This window comes from Maylandia zebra, linkage group LG8, assembly GCF_041146795.1.
Source record: "Maylandia zebra isolate NMK-2024a linkage group LG8, Mzebra_GT3a, whole genome shotgun sequence".
In the NCBI taxonomy this organism is placed as follows: Eukaryota; Metazoa; Chordata; class Actinopteri; order Cichliformes; family Cichlidae; genus Maylandia; species Maylandia zebra.
The window spans coordinates 20,229,581-20,249,605 of record NC_135174.1 but is presented as its reverse complement, the minus strand read 5'-3'; the positions used below and the strand labels follow the sequence as shown (position 1 = coordinate 20,249,605).

At 38.4% G+C, this 20,025-nt stretch overlaps 1 protein-coding gene across 2 annotated transcripts; it reads right to left on the bottom strand.

Moving 5' to 3' along the window:
- Window positions 1-3,827: 3,827 nt before the first annotated feature.
- LOC101475681 (cadherin-related family member 1a) lies at window positions 3,828-18,570 on the bottom strand. 2 transcript variants are annotated; one of them, XM_076887577.1, is made up of 18 exons: window positions 18,394-18,570; window positions 17,855-17,950; window positions 17,353-17,498; window positions 17,210-17,260; window positions 16,853-16,942; window positions 16,624-16,710; window positions 15,287-15,403; window positions 13,708-13,851; window positions 13,542-13,620; window positions 13,313-13,413; window positions 12,062-12,265; window positions 11,272-11,424; window positions 10,457-10,621; window positions 9,722-9,789; window positions 8,180-8,408; window positions 7,252-7,506; window positions 5,696-5,889; window positions 5,085-5,249 (listed from the first exon to the last, which is right to left on the bottom strand). In XM_076887577.1, exons 1-18 carry the CDS (start codon window positions 18,452-18,454, stop codon window positions 5,216-5,218), a joined length of 2,274 nt encoding a protein of 757 aa, XP_076743692.1. In that variant the 5' UTR covers window positions 18,455-18,570; the 3' UTR covers window positions 5,085-5,215. The 2 variants fall into 2 exon arrangements, with proteins under 2 accessions (XP_076743691.1, XP_076743692.1); XM_076887576.1 differs by lacking the exon at window positions 5,696-5,889 and having other exon boundaries at window positions 3,828-5,249; window positions 18,394-18,568.
- Between the last annotated feature and the right edge of the window lie 1,455 nt (window positions 18,571-20,025).

Below are 20,025 nucleotides of genomic sequence, written 5' to 3'. Positions count from 1 at the left end.
CCGTAATAACATGGGAATGTTTGGTGATATTAAAGTCCTGTTTGTGGCACATTAGTATATGTGAGGGGGCAAACTCCTCAAGATGGGTGGTGACCATGGTGGCCATTTAGAAGTCGGCCATCTTGGATACAACTTTTGTTTTTTCAATAGGAAGAGGGCCATGTGACACATCAAACTTATTGGTAATGTCACAAGAAAAACAATGGTGTGCTTGGTTTCAACGTAACTTTATTCTTTCATGAGTTATTTACAAGTTTCTCTTTGTTCACAGCCATTGACATGTCGAAGAGGTTAACACGTGAGGAGCGGATCAAAATTGTGTTGATATCTGGTGAATGCAATAACCGGGTCATTGCAGCAGATTTCAATGCAAGACACCCGACGAGACCACCACAGTTAGCAAACTGCTTGCTAAGTTTCGTGAAACTGGTTCAGTGTTGGATTTGCCAAAATGTGGACGCAAGAAAACTGTCACTAATGAAGAAACATCAGTGGCTGTCCTAGCTTCATTCAGCAAGAACCCACAGCGTAGCACTCGCTGCACGTCACTGGAGAGTGGTTTGGTGTGGTATATAGGGTACAACAATAGTGGGTCCATTCTTCATCAATGGAAACCTCAAGGCCACTGGATATTTGAAATTGCTACATGATGATGTGTTTCCCTCTTTATGCACTGAAGCTGGCACGTTTCCTGAGTTTTTCCAGCAAGATGGTGCACCACCACATTATGGGTGCCAGGTCCGAGCATTCCTAGATGAACAGTTTCCTGGAAAGTGGATTGTTCGTCGTGGGCCAGTTGGATGGCCCCCAAGGTCTCCTGATCTGACCCCCTTAGACTTTTATCTTTGGGGTCATCTGAAGGCGATTGTCTATGGTGTGAAGATACGAGATGTGCAGCACCTGAAACTACGGATACTGGATGCCTGTGCTGGCATTTCTCCTGCGGTGTTGCTATCAGTGGGAGAAGAGGGTTGCATTGACAATCCAACACAATGGGCAGCACATTGAACACATTTTATAAGTGGTCAGAAACTTGTAAATAACTCATGAAAGAATAAAGTTACGTTGAAACCTGGTAGGCTGGTAGAAAGGTAAAGACGCAAGGAATCGAGATAGTGAAGTTGGATGAGTTTAAATACCTGGGATCGGCTATTCAAAGCAATGGACAGTGCACACGAGAGATAAAGAAGACAGTGTAGGCACCATGAAGCCGGTGGAGATGAGTGTCAGGGGTGAATTGTGATAGCAGCAAGAATGAAAGGGAATGTTTACAAGAGGGGTGTGAGACCTGCTATGATGTTTGGTTTGGAGACAGTGACCCTGACAAGAAGACAGGTGGTGAGGCTGAAGATGCTTAGACTTTAGTTGAGAGTGACTAGAACGGACAAGATTAGAAACAAGTCCATCAGAGGGACAGCTCAGGTTGAGCAGTTTGGAGACAAAGTTAGAGAGGCAAGGCTGAGATGATTTGGACATGTGCAGAGGAGGGATACTGGAGATATTGAGCAAAGGTTAGACAGAAGGAACAGAAGAAGACCATAGAGTGGAGGAGAACATACTCATGATTGGCATGTCAGAGAGTGCTAGGGATAGGATGGAGGTAGACAACCTACCATCATAACCCCAATAAGCTCAACAATTAACCCTTGTGTGGTGTTCATATTTTTGTTACTCAGCCAGTGTTCATGGGTCTGGTGGACCCGCTAGAGTTTTGGCTTTCCAAATTAACACTATCAAACAATTTTATGTTAAATTACTCAACAGATGTTTACTTCATCCCAATTACAAGCCATATGAACAGTAAACATGGTTAATTTTTTCCCTTTACCTTTGTTAGATCACATTTATGAATTAATGTGCTTCTCGTTTTTTTTATTTTTTTTATTTTTTATAAAATGTTATAAAAACATAAATCAGTTATAATCAAGTGGAGTGAGTGGAAAGACAACACATTTACACGTGAAGCAATATGTTTCACAACTAAATGGGATCAGCTGCTCATCAATGGCGACATTAGGCCCAGGGATGTAAAACAGGGGTAGGTGGTGCACACACTTATCCCACACTGTCCTGATGGCAGCTAGCTTGTCTCTCTGCCGTCGAGCTGGTCTGTCGTCTCGGCTATCAAAACGGATAATCCTGGAAATTTTGTGGAAGTTTTCCAGAGACATTGATGCACGGAAAGGTTCTTGCCGGTTTCTGCATCCCACAGGATTCTGTGGATTCCCCTTTGGACCTGAAAACTCCTGCAAGGATAAGAACCCCAAAGTAGGCCTGCAGATCAATTTGGTCCATCTCCTTCCACCTCTCTCCAAAAACACACCTTCCTTCTAGATTACTGCAATCCAGAATAATTTTCTGGATGTAATCTGGGATGAAAAGCTCAAATGAAGACTTGATGTCCTGCACATGAGTAACTGTCAGCCGTGTTGGCCCTGGCTTATCACAGTAACAGCTCTGCAGGGTGGCTCATTTCTTGGGCAAGAAGACCATTCAATTTCACCAGTTATTGACATCCATATTTCTTCACTTGCTGTCTGGTGGGCTTGTTCTGGTCCTGGAGCTGGCTGCAGATGGGGTGCTCGTCTTCGTTTTGTTACTAAATGGTGCTCAACCTCATCCTCTTCTTCAAAGTCACTGTCAGACTCTAAATTTTCAGAAATGTGAAATATTCTGAAACCTCTTTGTCAACATCATCATCCGAAGCCACTCTCTCTTCCAAAATCAATTGGATGGCCCTCGCAGCAGATAATCTTTTGCCATCTTGATCAGTTGTGATAAAGAACCACACTGGCAAAGTCTTATTTATAGTATTATGCCCCTAATTTGCAGGTGGGACAGGGGATGAGAAAATTTGGATCCCTCAAGAAAGAGGGTAAAATGTGTGGAAATGTAAGAGCAGACGGTGTTGATAGTTGAATTTTCAACAATGTTGCAACTTTGTGCGGAGCAGGAGGGGAAGAAAACACCATCAGCAGCACCAGAAAGGAGGAAGACAGAGTGTGGGAACACAGGACCTGCACTTTCGACACTTTTATTAGGCCTGGGTCCAGTGGACCCGAACACCTTGTATGTAATGTAAATGCGTGGGGGGAGGTACAGTATGAGGTCATTGAAAATTAGTTCGGATTCATGTTCTTCACAGAAAATAAGCCAAAGCCAATGAATTTCAGGTTGAAAAAATAATTAATTGTTTAATTTTTCTTTTGAGAAAAACTGAAAACGGGTCTCACAGACCCGAACACCATACAAGGGTTAAAAGAAGGTAAAGACTTCTATGCACTGGTCAAACCCATGGCTACAACTGTACTGGAATTTGGACATGGAAAGGGTGGCCACATGTTACCACTTACTGCTGTAGTATTAGTCATGGTGGTTCATCGATAGCCAGGTTGAGTTCCACCCTCAGCCATGAAAACAGTGACATTTACATTAGAAATTCACAACAACAACAAGAGACTAACAAAGCACAGCTGCTATAACATTGTGATTTACATTACATAACAGACTGACATTAGTCCCACGCTTGTTTGCACTAGTGATCCCTCCCCTTGCATTGCTATGATCTTCATAAGGCAAGATTAACCATAAAAACTCTAAGTACCAAAACATCAAAATTAAGCGCTGTACTTAAGCCAGTCCACTTAAGCCAATGCATTATTTGCAGTGAACTTTTCAACTATGGGGACAGTGTTGCTGTGTAAAAATAATGTATGTATTGTTTTCTTTATTTTAATCAGTGTCTTAGTTTTTGTGTCTTTACCACAACCCCAAAAAACTAAAAAACTACATCAAACCACCAGGACGAAATTGAGCACAGACCAAGATATTTTTGAATATTTATTCAAAATCAAGACAGTACAAAGACAGTACAAATATGTTACTTTGAAATACCAGGCAAGTGTTATTTATATGTAACATATATAGTTTTTCTAAACTTATTTACAATAGTAAGCTAAGATAGAATCAAGAACATCATATTTCTTGCAGTGATGACACTGTATTTGCCTACATTTGAAGGCATTTAAAAGTAACCTGGAAAGTAGCAGTGCAAAGACCCTACATTTTTGACACTACATTTAAATACCCATATGAATTAAGTGTCCAAGCAGCTTATATAAATAGTAATCTGAGCTTAAAAATTTCAAGCATATGACTGATTTTTATCAACAACATCCTTCAAGAGGAGTTAGACGGTCTAATTTTGACTTTGCTGTATTTACTGCATCATGATACAGCTGCGGTTTTGCCATGTTTACAGTGCTGTACAATTAAAATAGATCCACATCCACTTATATAAAAGCATTTTCTACAGTTACTCACTCAACAAAATAAAAGCAAGATGCTCTTACTGTGAAAACCTACAGTGGCACATTTTCATCATACAAAAGAGCAACTTCTCAGCTTTCAATTTCTTGTAATGCTTCTTAATGTTAAAATGATAATCCTCCTCAAGATGGCAGTGTGGTGAATTATCTAGTACTGTACTGCTGACTCAAGCTGTCTCCTGTTTTTATCTAAAGCAGGTCAACTGAGAATACACTGCAGCCCACTTCTATCTTGTCTTAAGACATAATTATGTAAACCACTCTCTTCTTTTGTTTGCTTGTAAATAACATAAAGGTAGGCTCACGTAACCTCATCATCACACAGAACTCGGATGAAGTGAGTTAAGAGCCATCAAAGAAGATATTTTTGCATTAAAGTTAATAATAACCTTGGTTGTTCTCGTGTATTTTCTGCTCAAGCTTCATTTTAAGCTCCGACACTAAAGCAGAGCTGATGTTTCCCTCCTTACGGCGGCTGGACTTAGCTTTCTTGGAGCCTTTGGATGCCAGTGCGCCAGATATTGTTGGGACTGCACGCAGCCTTTCATTGGGCCGCACGTTAGAGGGAGGTGGAGGCGGAAGACAGGGAGCAATGGGAGGTGGAGGCTTCAGCCGGGGGCTACCTGTCTCCTGCTGGAGGCTGCTCTCCGGGTTGGTTATGAGGAACTTTTCTCCAGGGTTGGTGAATTTGATAACAGGTATCTTGAAGGTCCAAGGCTGCTGGTCCCTGGGTCGCCTCTTAATGATGCGGCGTGCTGGCATGATCCTGTTGGACTTTGAGTTGCGCATGTACATAGCCGTAGAGATCAAGACAGTCCCTCCTACCAAAACACTAATGATAAAAGTGACCATGCCTAGAGCTTTTAAAGGATTGTCCCTACTTTTCATTAAAAAGGCTGCCATAGGCCCCTTGAGAGGAGTCTGTAAAAGAGCAAAAATAAAACAGTTTGAACCTGAATTCCAAGTATTTGTCAAAAGCATGCAAACATGAAATTGGATGCCAAAGCACTGACAGAGGAGGCCCAAACAACATGTCTATGAACACTCTAGCACTTTCACACTCGCACCCAGACATCCATCTTCTGCCCTACAATACAGGAAAGCTAGCAACTACATATGTCTCTAATGTTTAGGAATGCGTCTGGCAGTGCGATGCATTAGGATTTCTCTTTGACTGACGAGGGCTAAACAATAATAATGACCAGTTCATGGGACCAAAAAAGTTTGTGGAAGTAAAAATAGTAAATAATAAAAAAGACTTTTCTTTCAATGTACACCGGTACTCTTTTACAGACCTAACCCAGCCAGTAAACATTATTTTAATGTTCATGAATGAAAATGAAGGAGAGGCATTGGTTATTTCTCACTTGACTCTGCGGACCACTTTAATGTAGTTACTCTCAGGGTTGATTCTGGACTTTTTCACTGCGTTACAGTACAGGATGGTGGATATGCAGATTGTTAGTAAAACAAGGGACGTGAGAATGCTCAAAAAAATTCCAAAAACAGTCAGCGGACGCTTGCTGAGGCCCATGAAGTATGAAACAACTCGACCTTTTATCTGAAAAGCACGATACACAACACACAAACAGAACCAAAAACATCATGGAGAGTGAAATAATGGATTCAGGATGAAAACACAAAAAGTATTAGAAAAATATGGATCAATGCAAATGAGCAAAAACTTCAAAGGATAATGCTAATGTTTATATCAATATTTCAAAGATCAAAATGAGTGTGAATTTTTCCATCAACAAGTAAAATGTGTAGCCATGACCATATATACTCACTGGCCACATCATTAGTCACACCTTGCCAGCACTAGGTTGGCTTTGGCTCTTTTGCCTTCATAATTGTTGTAATAATCCAAAGCATACATTCAAAAAGGTGCTGGAAACATTCCTCAGAGCTAAGTATTGATTTGATAGCGTCACACAGTTACTGCTGATTTGTTGGTGTCAAATCCAAGATGCAAATCTTCTGCTCCACTATATCCCAAAGGTTCTCTATTGAATGACTGTGGAGGTCATGACCAAGAAACCAGTTTGAGATGATTTGAGGTTTGTGACATGGCACATTATCCTGCTGGAAACAGCCATCAGAAGATGGGTACATATTGGCCATAAAGGGATGGACATGCGCAGTAACATTACTCGGATAGGCTGTGGTGTTTAAACAATGCTCACTTGGTACTGAGGGACCCAAAGTATGCCAAAAAATTTCCCCACATGATTACACCACCATCACCACCACCAGCCTGAACTGCTGACAAGGCAGGATGGATTGATGCATTCATGTTGCCCAAGCCAAATTCTGACCCACCATCTGGATGCTGCAGCAACAATTGTGACTCATCAGTTTAGGCAACATTTTTGAGTCTCCTCTTGTCTTATTTGGTGAGCCCAAATGATTGGCTGATTAAATATTTGTGTTAACCAGTAAATGAAAAAGTGTAACTAATGAAGTGGCCTTTGACTGTTCAGTGGATCAATCCCAGAATGGTTAAAACTGTTTTTTTGTCCAAATAATTTTTTATGATAAAACTTTGTTCTGAAAGGGAAAGCTACAAATTTAGAGTTAATTGGTTTTAAAACTCTGTAATAATTCATATTTAAAGCCACAAATTAGATTGCATTCAGAACCTGATAGTCCAGTTAGTATTAATGGATTTTTTTTCACTTCTTAGTAGGAAACTTTATTGTTAGTTCTGATCTTTAAATAAACTATAAGAAATTACCAGTGTTATCCTTTAAAGTAGATGAACTTAGTGAAATGTGACTAGCTGAAACAAGGACGCTGATTTAGCAGAAGCATATAGTAGCATGGCAACAGTCCCTATTGACTCATGTTAAAATGCACGTCTACAGCTCAGCTCTGGGACAGGAAGCACTGCAAGCATGCTCCGAGTCGGAACAAGTCTTACCGCCTCTGTGATATCGATGTTGACCACAGCTGTTGTGCTGAAGGACGGAGAGCCTCGGTCCCTGGCTTCGACCACCACAGACCACTTGCAGTCCTTCTGCTTGGTGATGTTCTGTACAATCTCCATAGACTTAATATAAGGCTTCAGCTTGATCTCGCCAGTGTCAGCATTGATGTCAAATGCATTGTCAGGATCTGCGGTCATGATGGAGTATTCAATGACGTTGTTTGGAGACTCCGCATCTTCATCCACGGCCTGTAAAAAGCATCATGCATCAATAGCGTTTAGTTAAAATGTAAACGAATAAATCTTTATTCTTAGGCTGTGATGTTTCTGTAAAATGCATTAGATTTGACATATTGCATGCAATATGTCGTTCTTTAACCTAGCTTTGGCACATATATGCATACATTTTAAGATGAGTCAATTTATCATCCGTATACTTGGCTATGGAATTGTTGTTTCCCTATTAATAATTTTAATTAGTCACACTGATTACTTTATAAGAAGTGTTTTAAACCAGGTATTAATGCAGAATATCCACTGCAGGCTTCAGATTTTCCTTAGATTTGAAATCAAATTTTATTTAATTTAGTTACACGTTTCTAGTTAATCCACACAACTGAATACATTTTAAACAGCTGTTTTTTGTAGTCTTTATCAGAAAGGCGCAAATAGTGTTTTTTGTATTTATAGCCATGGAATATTAACAAATTTAGAAAGCTCTACACACCAAAATCTTAGTCTTTTGATGCCAAATTATGCAATCATAACTTTTCTAGAACCAAAGCTCAATACATTGAATGTTTACTGTTATCTAAGCTCCCAAAACATTCAGTTTACAACAAAAAAGCTGAAACTTGGTGAAAGTAGAATCACAGATTAAGCTAAAAGAGACGAGATAGATCAATTTCAAAGCAAAATGTACCTCTATTTTGACAGGCGTGCCAATAATCATCGTCTTCTCCACGAGCACTTCATCAAATTCTGGCGCGTGGTCGTTCATGTCAGTGACTGTGACAAAGACTTCAGCCAAGCTGTACTTCCCCTCTGAATCTTCAGCCTTGACATAAAAGTTGTACTTTGACCTGACCTCTGCATCCAGGCTGGTCCAGGGCTGTGTGGTGATGAGGCCTGATGAAGCGTTAATGGAAAACCTGCAGTTCAGATCACACAGTGCATGAGTCACAACCACAGATGTCCATTTAGCTTCATCTCAACTAACCAGGCGTTTCTAATACAGGCATCGTAATTCACAGCTCAAGTGACAGATTTTCATTGCTCCCTGTGAATCTCTACATGACACACTTTGCTATAAAAAACAACTTTACAGCCATCGTTGGACAGACGTGTTGTACTGTAAGGCTTCAGATGTTAATCCAGTTGATTTAAAAAACGTGTAGGAAAAACAAACTTGTACATTTTTGCTGCTTATGCTTATTTGTTTGGGTGAAAAATCCTGAACCCTGATTTGCAGGGAGAATATGTTTAATGAGTTGCTTCCTTAAAGACAGATCTCCAGCATATGAAATGCATATGTACATCTGTAGAGAAATATTGATTTACACAATAATTGCCAAGTTTTTTTTTTCAATTTTGTTCTTATTGTTATACACTGTTTGTGTTTTCTGAGGATCTGGAACCACAAAGCTTCTAACTATTTTGTCATTTCAAACATTGTGAATGTATATTTGAGATTTTCAGACTTTCCAGAGGTTGTTTTAAAGTGATCACTAATCAGGAGAGCTTGACTATACCCTGTAGGGCTTAATTTTTTTTACCACCTGTTATATTTCTCTAACCTAAAAACACATTCATAACAATTTCAGGGATACAATAAGGAATAAATACTTGCTCGTACACACAGCAGGTTTACTCATTTTAAAGCTTGCCAGGAGCTTTCTGAGTGCCTTCTAGTTCAACATTGGGCATGCAGCCATTTTATTCAGCAGACTTTTCTGTCTTGTTTTTCGCTGTGAAATTTCACAAGTTTTCTTGGAACTGATAACTTTCACACAATTAACTCAGGTTGCAGCCTGCAGACAGGCATAAATTCTCACTTTCCCTTCGCTGTATGTTGCCTTGCTTCTCAAAGCTGCCGTTTCTGTGGCTCCAGCTGTCACATTGCATATTAATTGGCTCTGCCTATGTGAGATGGGCCAGGCTCTCTATTTTTAACCTACCAATCCAATTAGGAGATTAGCCAGCATCTTACAGCCATTTTAGAGCGAGCTGTTTGTGCAGCAGAGGGGCCGATCAAACCAGTTTCCCGCTTACCTCTTTCATCAAAGACACAAAGATGACTCAAGACTAGTGTCCTGCTGGCACTAAACACCCTGAGCCTCTGAGCATTTTTGACTCATACTTTCAAAATAACTTTAGGCTGTGAAATGCATTTTGTGGAAATGCCAGAATTAAAGATCTGATCAGAATGAACCTAAATTGGCAGCAATGAAAGGTTTATACTCACAAATCAGATCCTGATCCATAAATCGTATATTTGACTTCACCCCAAGACCCGGAATCTGGATCGTTTGCCTACAGAGAAAAAAAGGAAGGCGATTATACACCTACATACTCCTACATACCACACATACATACTCATGCTTACACAACAAAATATTAAAAAATTACACTTTAAAATTTTTTAATTACTTATTTGGAAAATTACATCATAATAGTGTATAGATATGTAACTTAAATAAATATGATTACTTTAAGGTGACTGAAAATAATTTATTGTGTCATTTATTTTTACTAAAACCCCCTGTGGACAACTAGATAGAGTCTTAAGCTCATATACAGTGTGTTGCGAGGGGATGTTCAGCAAGCATCGGTCAACATGATTAACCTTGAAGCAAAATTAAGCTTTTTACTTCTCACTGCTTAACTTGGACACATTGCCTGGTTGCAGGGTTTCTACAGTATGATGACAAGCAAGGGACAAATGTGCCAATATATTTTTTAATAATCTCCCTCGATGAGGAGTAACATAGGACATATGCCAGATTGTGACATGGAGATAACAAATTTCATAACCAGGAGTAGCAAACTGAAGCAAGAGAGCGCTAAGCCTGTTTTTGTCTGGCACCAATCTGCTTTTATCTAATGAACTGTGCTGAGCAATATGCATTTAATAGAGGAAAGATGGATTATATAATCACTTTGATCAGGTTAAAGCTGAGTTTAACTGTGATTGACTCACTATTACAGATGAAACACTGGAGCCTCCAGGAGAGTTCTCAGGGACCCTGGCGATGTAATACTCAGATGTGAATTTAGGGATGTTGTCATTTGTGTCCAGCAGGTTGATCACTATGTCCGCTGTTGCGCTGAACCGTTCGGGAGTGTCAATCTCCACTGCCAGGAGCTGCAGGAAGACACACTCAGAGTGATTAAATTAGTGCTGAAAGCTTTAGTCAACTCATAATTTTTTCAGGCAATTTTTGTTTTTTGTTTTGTGCATTTTATGTTCAATATAGGTATTTGTTGTGCCTGAAAATGAACAAATAAATGAATGAATAATCAATGAGTTCATGGATATACAGATATCTAAAGCCACACTGGCTACTCTGTGAAACTGTAAACCAAGCAAAGAAAATATTTTCAGATTTGATTTATGATTTTTAAAATTAATGTCACTGCAGTCAGTGAAATAAATCAGAGACTTGCTAGGGCGCTCATGTTGTTATTGCTTATCTACAGTCATATTGATAGATGGATTTCTAGCCTGGGTCCTTTACAAAGCACAAATGATTGGAGTAAATTATCTTTGTGGCAGTTTACAAAAGGTGAGCTATGTATTTATGTTGCAACATTCACAAAGTATTAGTATACAGGCAAAGCTTAAGTTAATGAAAATGCAGTTAATTCATGGGCTAAAGCCATTAATCAAAATCATATTTCCTAGTAACCAAAAGAGATTACCCACCCAGTAAAATAACTAACAGGATTATTTCTTCGACACTTGTTAATAATAACGTATTGTAATGTTGTAATATTGCCCATACGGCGCCTCACCTTAAAAGAGAGAGTTGGCCCCTTTTCATAGTCGATGCCGGATGTGTCTTCCACAATGATGGTCACCTGTGCTTCATTCAGGACTGTCTGGGGAACCACACGAAGCACTCGGCTCGGCCCAACTAGCCTCAGTTTAAATTTGGCATTTGCTCCCTAAAAATGTCAGCACAATACAGAAATCCATTACATAAACTCACTGGTTCTTTTAGAACGCTTTTCTACTCTACCTAAGCACTAAAAGCGCTTTATACAACATGTCTTATTCACCCATTCACACAAACACTTTTTTATGCTTAAGTGCTTTCTGACATACATTCATACACACTCACACGCCATTAGATGCAACTTGGGGTTTGCAGTTAGCCCAAGGATTTCGCATGCAGACTGGAGCAACCACCAACTTATTATTAACATTATAACATAACTTGTGCTACCTCCTGAGCTGTTGCCACCACATAAATAAGAGTATAAGAGTGTCATGTAATGCTACATGAGCTATTATAAACAGGTAGAGGAGACTAACCATGGTGGCATAGTGAGTGACATTTTTACTTTCAATACTTTTGCTGGATATTTGCAACTTTGGGGCGGCATTATTGCACAACACGTTTGTTTTCACATATTTAGTTAACTTTGTACGTAATTTCTTTAAATGGATCTGTCAACTGGCTAATATTCTTTAAATTTTAATATTATTGCACCACCTTTGATCACAGTTATTGATTAGTAATAGCACACTGCTGCATGTCCAAGGAATGAATCAGATATTTGCAATTTGGAATTCATGTACCTGATCAGAGTCGTTGACTGTGATCTTGAAGCCACGGAGGATCTCCCCTGCAGGTGGATGCTCATACATGGTGACTTCAAATTTGTTCTGTGGCCCATTTTCTCCATAAAAGGTTGGGGGATGGTTGTTGAGATCAACCACACGGACAGTCACTGTGGTAACATCATAGTCCTGGAGCTCATTGTTTGGGCCTATCTCAGATGCCTTCAGTTTAAAAAATACACAAGTAAATAAAATTATAGTCAATGAGAGTAAGAAGCACCGGTGAAAAAAGGTTTTCATGGGACTCTATGCAGTCCTGTTAAAAACTATTCCAGAAGCAGAAGAAGAAGCAGCAAGATGATTCTAATCAAATGCATTTATTTAACCGATCATCAGCGAGACCACCTCTGTACGATAACAAGTTTTGGAATTTTGCTGGTCTGGAGCATTCAGGTGTATGTTAACACAATGTAGCAACTTTCCTAGGAGTGGACATCCCAGAAAATACGCCCCAAGGCCGGGCAAAACCTGACAAACATGTTTTAGAAGGTTTGCCAGAGGAAAGTCTCTTCTGTCTAAAAAGAATATAGCAGAACAGCTTAGGTTCGCAAAGTTGTGTCTGAAGAAACTCCAAGACTTCTGGAACAATGTCCCTTGGCTAGACAAGATCAAAGTGAATGTTTGGCCTTAATCCACAGCACTACATCTGGTGAAAATCAAACACAGCATATCATCACAAACACCTCATACTGTGAAACACGGTGGTGGAGGGGTCATGATTTGGACTTGTTTTGCAGCCACAGGACTGGGACACCTTGCAATTATTGAGTCAACCATGAACTCCTTTCTATACTTTCTAGAGTCAAATGTGAGCCCAGCTGCCTGACAGACAAAGCTTGGCCAAACTTGGGTCATGGACCACGATGATGATTCTAAGCACAGCAATAAATCTACAACAGAATGGCTGAAAAGGTAAAGAATCAAGGTGCTGTAATGGCCCACTCAAAGGCCAGACCTAAAACTGATTAAGATACTTTGATTGGCACTTAAGAGAGCTGTGCATAAACAAATACCTGCAAACCTCAATGAACTGAAGCAATATTGTAAAGAGTGGACCAAACTTTATCCACAACCATGTGAGAGACTAATAAAGTCGTACAAAGAAAAAAATCTATCCGTTCAACTTATGGCTGCTGAAGGTGGTTTCAAAAGCTACTGCGGTGAAAAGTTTCTTTTAAAAATGAAGATAAGTAGAAAATAACTTGTTACCTTGACTTTGATTTCATACAGCTCATTTTTCAGCAAAGATGGAAAAGTTGTCAGGGTGATGCAACCACTTGTGCTATTTATGTCGAACACACCATCACTACCTGAAAGGTGTTGATAGAAGTTTTGTTTGAAATCTGATCATAATCTAAAAGAAGACACAGTAACACACTTTTGCCTTACAAACAAGCAACTAAATCTTGCACTTTTCTCTTTTTGCTATTGTTCTTACCATTAATAATGGAATAATGTATCGGGTTAGGATTGCCTTGGTCACCATCTTTAGCGTACACTGTGTATATTTCAGAGCCCTAGAAGTAAAAAAGTACATCAACACAATGGAGACAAAAGCAATAACTGAAATCAAATTTAATTCAGTGAATGCGACAAGAACTTACAGGAACAGAGACCTCATAGATGTATCCAAAATATGGTGTTCCTACAAAGTATGGAGGCATGTCTTGGGAATCAATAACATTAATTGTTACTGTGGCTGTGGAAGTCAACACCTGATGCTTCCCCTTGTACTTTCCACCTCCATCCTGTGACAACAACAAGGTAAAAGCAAAGTTACCACATGGCATAATTAGTTAACCCTTTATATTTAATCAAAGACATGGTTAAGTTTATTTTACATTCGGCCATGTTGGGATTATGGGATCTCTGCTACATGTTATCTGTCACAACAGCTTGAAGCCAGCTCACAAAAAACACTAAAAATTTAGTTTAACCAAAAATATACATTTTTTTAGTATTCTAACCTAAATGCTATGTTACTTGCACTTTAAAGAGATGTCTTGCTTGAAAAAGTTAAGAGTTTGTTTTTTCTTAACTTGCTAAAAATCACAAACTGCAGAAAGAACATGCATAAGATTTTAGATACATGTTCATGGTTTAGTATAATTTTAGAAGCAATTATTGTCTGATTTGCCACTTTAGTTCAGTGCATTGAGCTTGTGACCACGTGCCATACAACTGAGATCTGCTGGCCCGGGTTCGAGTTCAACCCAAGGTCCTTTGCTGCATGTCTTCCCCTCTTTCTCTGCCTCTGTTCTCCTGTCCTATCTTCACTGTGTCTATCGACTAAAGTTGAAAAAGGCCAAAAAAACCTAGGAAAAACTTGCACCTTAATAAAAATCAAAAGTTAGGCAATGAAATTCATTTTTAATTGGGAACACTATAATATAATATTTTTATACATCATAGCTTTACCTTTTTAATAACTGGATTATCTACTAAATGTTACACAGCCAGGTATTTAAGTAGCCAGAGCCGAGGCTACAAAAAATAAACTAGCTTTCACCACCAACTATTATTCACAGTGATAAATTATACTTATTTTTGGGAGCAGGACTTTCAGTGCGTCAGCAGACCAGCAACTTAAAATCTCACCACTTCCCAACAGATTTTTTTTTTAGCTCCCTGTTCCCCTTTTTCACTCTTTGCTTTTCTCTCACCCAAATCAGTGAAGGTAAAACAACTTTTACTCTGAATCTAGTTCTGCAGCAGGTTTCTTTTTTCATATTAAAAGGAAGTTTTCCTCTCAGTTACTGCAATGGGTTGCTCATAGAACATAATTATGTTATGTGTGTATTTAGTATAATGTTGTTTTTGTTTTTGTTGTTGTTGTTTTGTTGTTGTTGTTTTTTTACAATATGCAGGATTTGGTTCTATATGAACAAATTGTATCAGAAGGAATGTTATTGATAAACTCCAATAACTAATTTTTAGATTTTATGTAATTTTCTACTTAGAATTAAATAATTTTAAACTGCAATTTCATTTATCTTTTTTAAACCCCATGATTGATGCAATTGCATGTCAAAAATACATGACTTTAAAGTTGAAAATCCTTTACATTTGAGGACAGAAATACCTGCAAACTAAGCTACTTACTGTGTTTACATGTATTAAGACCATTTGATTAAGCAAATAAAGGCACAACCCAAATGTAAAAGTGTCACAGTGACCTCTCACCTTTGCAACTACTGTCACAAAATGCGTTGGTGTGGTCTCAAAGTCCAAAGTCTCACCAGGTTTAACTCTGAGGATCCCACTGTGTCCATCAATGGTGAACTTGGTGAATGGGGAGGTCTGGTAATATAACAGTCACAGTTAATAAAGATAGTAGGAGTGCTTTATTTCGACTTAAATTTAGCAATGAAAACCAATAAAGCTAATTCTGATATGGTACCGATCAATTTTAGCCTGGCTCATTTTAACCTTGGCATTTCAGGGTAGCTTTGTCTCACAATTGACACATGGAGACTAACAACCACTGTGCTGTCAGCTGTTGGCCCAGACCAAACCTAAGCCCCTATTAAGCTTTCAATGCCATGCTCAAATGTAATTGAAATTTAATCCACTAAAGTAACACGATTTCCAGACTGCTCTATGGTATGAGATTAATCTTTCCCTGCATCACTGTCCCATCACTCATATGCCCTTTTCCTCCCTCCATCACGCGCAATGCTCGTGATGTCAGGTCGACCTCTGGTTATCCCTGAGTGTTAGGGTCATACAACGCTAGTTAAAAGTGTTGCTATTTGCTTATTTTGCATTGCAGTCTTGGTAATAAAAAATGTAACTGATTTTTAAATGGATTGCAAAGCAGAAATTGAATCAAACCATAGAAGAGCTTAAAAAAAAAACCTAGAACAAACAGAAAAATTAAGATATGAAAAAAATGAAATGCTAAAATTATGAAAAAAACCCAACTTGTTAACAGTTTTAAATACATTTTGGGCTCTAAGAGGATAAAGGTGTTGGCAGACTTCAGGGAGTATTCCAGGATGTGAGAGTTAAGAGAGCTGAAGATGTAAAGAGGTGTAAAGCTATAAAGAGCCCTCTGTGTGATTAGTACTCTCTTACAATCAACTCAGTATTCATCTGGACGCCATGTGCAACGCGGCTAAAAAAAGCTTCAACTTTAGCCTAGGTTACACTGGGTCACTTTTCAGCGCACGTGCTGCCGTAGAAGCCTAGCTGCTATATTTTGGAGAGTGCTTTTTTCTGACTGATGGCTCAGTAAACATAGATGCAGTAGCCAGAATTAATCAAGTATGATATTTGGATCTTTGTGCATTATATAGTTTCTAATTTGTGATATGTGGCTGGCATTTTTCACCTGAGTTTAAACAAAACTTCTTAAAATTCACAACAGCTTCTTTAACGTGCCTGAATTTTACTGGTGACTTTGTGCATCTTTACTTCAATTCAACTTCAAAAATATTTGCAATTTGGGAGTTACTACTCAAGTTGTTTTGAAGTTGCCATGGTAACAAAAGCACATTACAGTGAGGCTGTGAAGTTACCTGTAGATAATAGGAAACACTTCCTCCTGAGCCCATATCTTTATCCACTGCTTGGACTCTGTAGATGCTACTTCCTGGAGCAGTGTCCTGGGAAAGGAGCAAAAAGTTCAATAATTTTCAAACATTATTGAATTTTGATTATTTAATTAGTTTAACACTTTTATTACATTCAGGAAAAAACACTCTAGAATGCATGCATGTAACTGTATAGTTATTTTATATAATATACCTCTGGAATATCAATAATAAAAGGCAAATTTAGAAATTCAGGTGGCTCGTCATTGGTATCCGTGACAAAGACTCTCACTGTCTCAACAACCTGAAACACATGTGAAAAGCAATTACAAATTTCCAAAACAGCTGCTTTTGCTACAGCTTATTAAAAAAATGACATTGTTTGCAGAGAAATAATCTAAATAGCGATCAGAGAAAATGTCATGATGCACAGTTAAATAGATTTTACAGGCTGTCATGGCACTTTTTTGAAGTACTATTTAATCCTAATATTTATGATAGAGTTTCCAGTTAAATTGCAGTATTAAAATGTGACTGTAAACTGAATTGCACTGTAGCTTATAGAGCTTACTTTATTACGGCCATCCGTTATGCTCACGTGCACTGAGATTTCATCTTGTTTCTATGAAAAATAAAGATGTCACATCACTTTGAGCCAAAGTGGGTTTTTTTTTTGTGTGTTTCCAAACCAGGAGTCTTTATTAAAATGCTCACCTCTCTGTCGAGCTCCTGAATTAGAGTCACATTTCCTGACTTTGGGTCCACTCTAAAATATTCTGTAGAGCCCTTTTCAAAAGCAAGACCATATCGTACTGGATCTTCCTCCGGATCTGTGCCATTCAAGACATATATCTGTGTTCCTATGAGAAAAGAACACATACAGGGACAAAACCTTTGAAATGGGGCAGAAACGTGACATGTCTATATGCAGCACTAGTGTAAAAGGCACGTTTGACAGGTTAGGTCAGATGAGCCTCTACCCATAATGTTTTCTTCCCGTAAGACTGTGATGTACGTCACAATCCAAAAGATCTTATAGCGATTAGCTGGAGCCTTAGCACCATGTGAGATCATTTCATACAACACTTAGGCACTTAAAACACACATCTCAAACTACACTAAATGTAAAAACATGCTCAAATTATACCAAACTTAAAAATATTAAATTATAACAATAATAATTTTTAAAAAAAATGTAATTTTACGGGAGCCTTACCAACGGGTGTATCCTCAGAGATGCTGAACAAGGCCATATTTCCATTTGTACTGCTGGGACCATTATCGTAAAAATATGGAGCATAGTCTGATTGCCCTTTGTGATAAAAAAAAAATAAGAAAGAAAAAGACGATTCACATTATTTGAGCAGAAGAGAGATATAAAAGAAAAACAATGACCTAATCTAAAAGGAAGCTGCTCCACACACTGTACAAACCCCACAAATGTCTCTCACCACATCAAATTATTTTTCTCCTTAATTATTATTTTACAGTGAGAAGAGTTGCACTCACTTGCTAACAAGGGCAGGAATTGAAAGCAGGGAGGAGAAAAGAGTTAAATTAGAAATAATAAGGCTGTAGTATTAAGACCCAGACAAAAACGGCATTGCATGTTGAAATTTATGAAGTACAAGCAACATGAAAGTCCACACTAAGACAGACATGCCCTCTCTGTGTTAGAGGATTAACCAGATAAGTGCGAGGCAAGAAGTCTTAACCACACACAACAAAGACAGTAAAAGAAAAGCAGAGCCTTACCCGAGGTGAAGTGAAGCATAAGGAGAAACAGTAAAGCATGCGTTTTCTTTTCTTTCTTCATCCTGGTGGGGAGGTAAGGCTTGGCTGGCTCATGTGGAAGGCTTGGTGGAGGGAAAGCGAGCAGTGAGTGTCGTGCCCTTCTTGAAGCGTCTCAGTAGGCTCAGAAGTAGGAAGAGGCTGGGACAGCGTCTCAGGCACTAATCCAGTGACGCATCCCTTCTCTCTGCACACATCTTCTACCACATTGCTCTCACTCCAAATTCTCCTGGATCATTGAGAGACGAGAGTTCAAGTTTCACACAATATGGTGTGATCATCGCACCTCGCCACACATATGACAGGCGCACACATGAGGCACAGAATCCATGTTTAGTCTGGAAACATTGATAGGAAATGTTTGCAGCTCAGATTTTTGTTTGGTTGTTATTATCAGCGGTTTGTTTTGTCATGTTTTTTTGTGCTGAGACGGGCCACCTGGCAGGTCACTAGGTTTCCTGGGGAAAGTAGACTGCAAGATCTAAAGAAAGCTTATTGGCTGTAAGTGCATGAGTGCAGCTAAGGCTAGTGTTGGTAAATGAGCAGGCAAGGTTGGCAACAGCGGGCAGTTTAGGCCACCTTGGCTATATGTGACTAATGGGCTTGTTAAAACCCTATAAATAAAAAGGAGAGAAGCCAATCACACCATGTGGGCGAACAAAAAACAAAAACAAGAACAAATAAAAAATAAAATAAATAATACAAAATTTAAACTGTAATATGTCCTTCCGGTATGAATTACCAGCAGACAAATCAGGCGAAAGACAAAGCATAATGCTCGATTAAGAAGAGCTGATTTTATGAAAGAAAAAAAAATTGACACTCTGAAGAGCAGAGTGGAAAAATCAAGTATGACGTTTTGAGCTTGCAACCTTGACAACAGTTAAAGAGAGAGTTTTGCACCATTTCATGTCATGTGACTGCACGTTTGCCTGTCATTTGAGCTACCGTGTTAACTGTATTCCAAGGTGTAGAGTGTGCACTTCCTGTATTCACAGGTATAAAAATAGTCCCTGGCTGAACATTTTCATTTAAGGCAGAAAAATGTTAGAGCACAAGCATAGAAACTCAGCATTATTAATTAGATCTCCTACATTCACAATAATAGATGTACAGTAGCATTATATAATTTTTTTAATTATATTTTTCTATTTTAACATTTTGATTAAAGAGCTTGAGGTGGATTAACCAGTAGAAAAACATAAAAAAATTATTCTGATAAGTACCACTGTCAAATACCAAAATAATATAATATGAAAGAAAAGATCAATATGCATATGCCCTATACTGCATTATATTACTGGATCATTATTATTTATAATGAATTAGTTTGTCATTCTAATGTAGCTGAATATGATTTTATTTACTCATTTTGTGCATAGCTTATAATAATACTAATAATACAGCATAGAGGCCTTTTATTAAATAAATGGTAGAATAATTAGTAAATAAAGCTTTAAAATAAATTCGATGGAGTTAAAAATGTGAATCAAACATTCAAACAACTAACATTAAATAAAAGCACTTAAAAATGTCAGTAACTTCGGTAACTTCTGTTAAAGCTGTAACTTCTGTTAAGTAAGTTATCTATCTTAT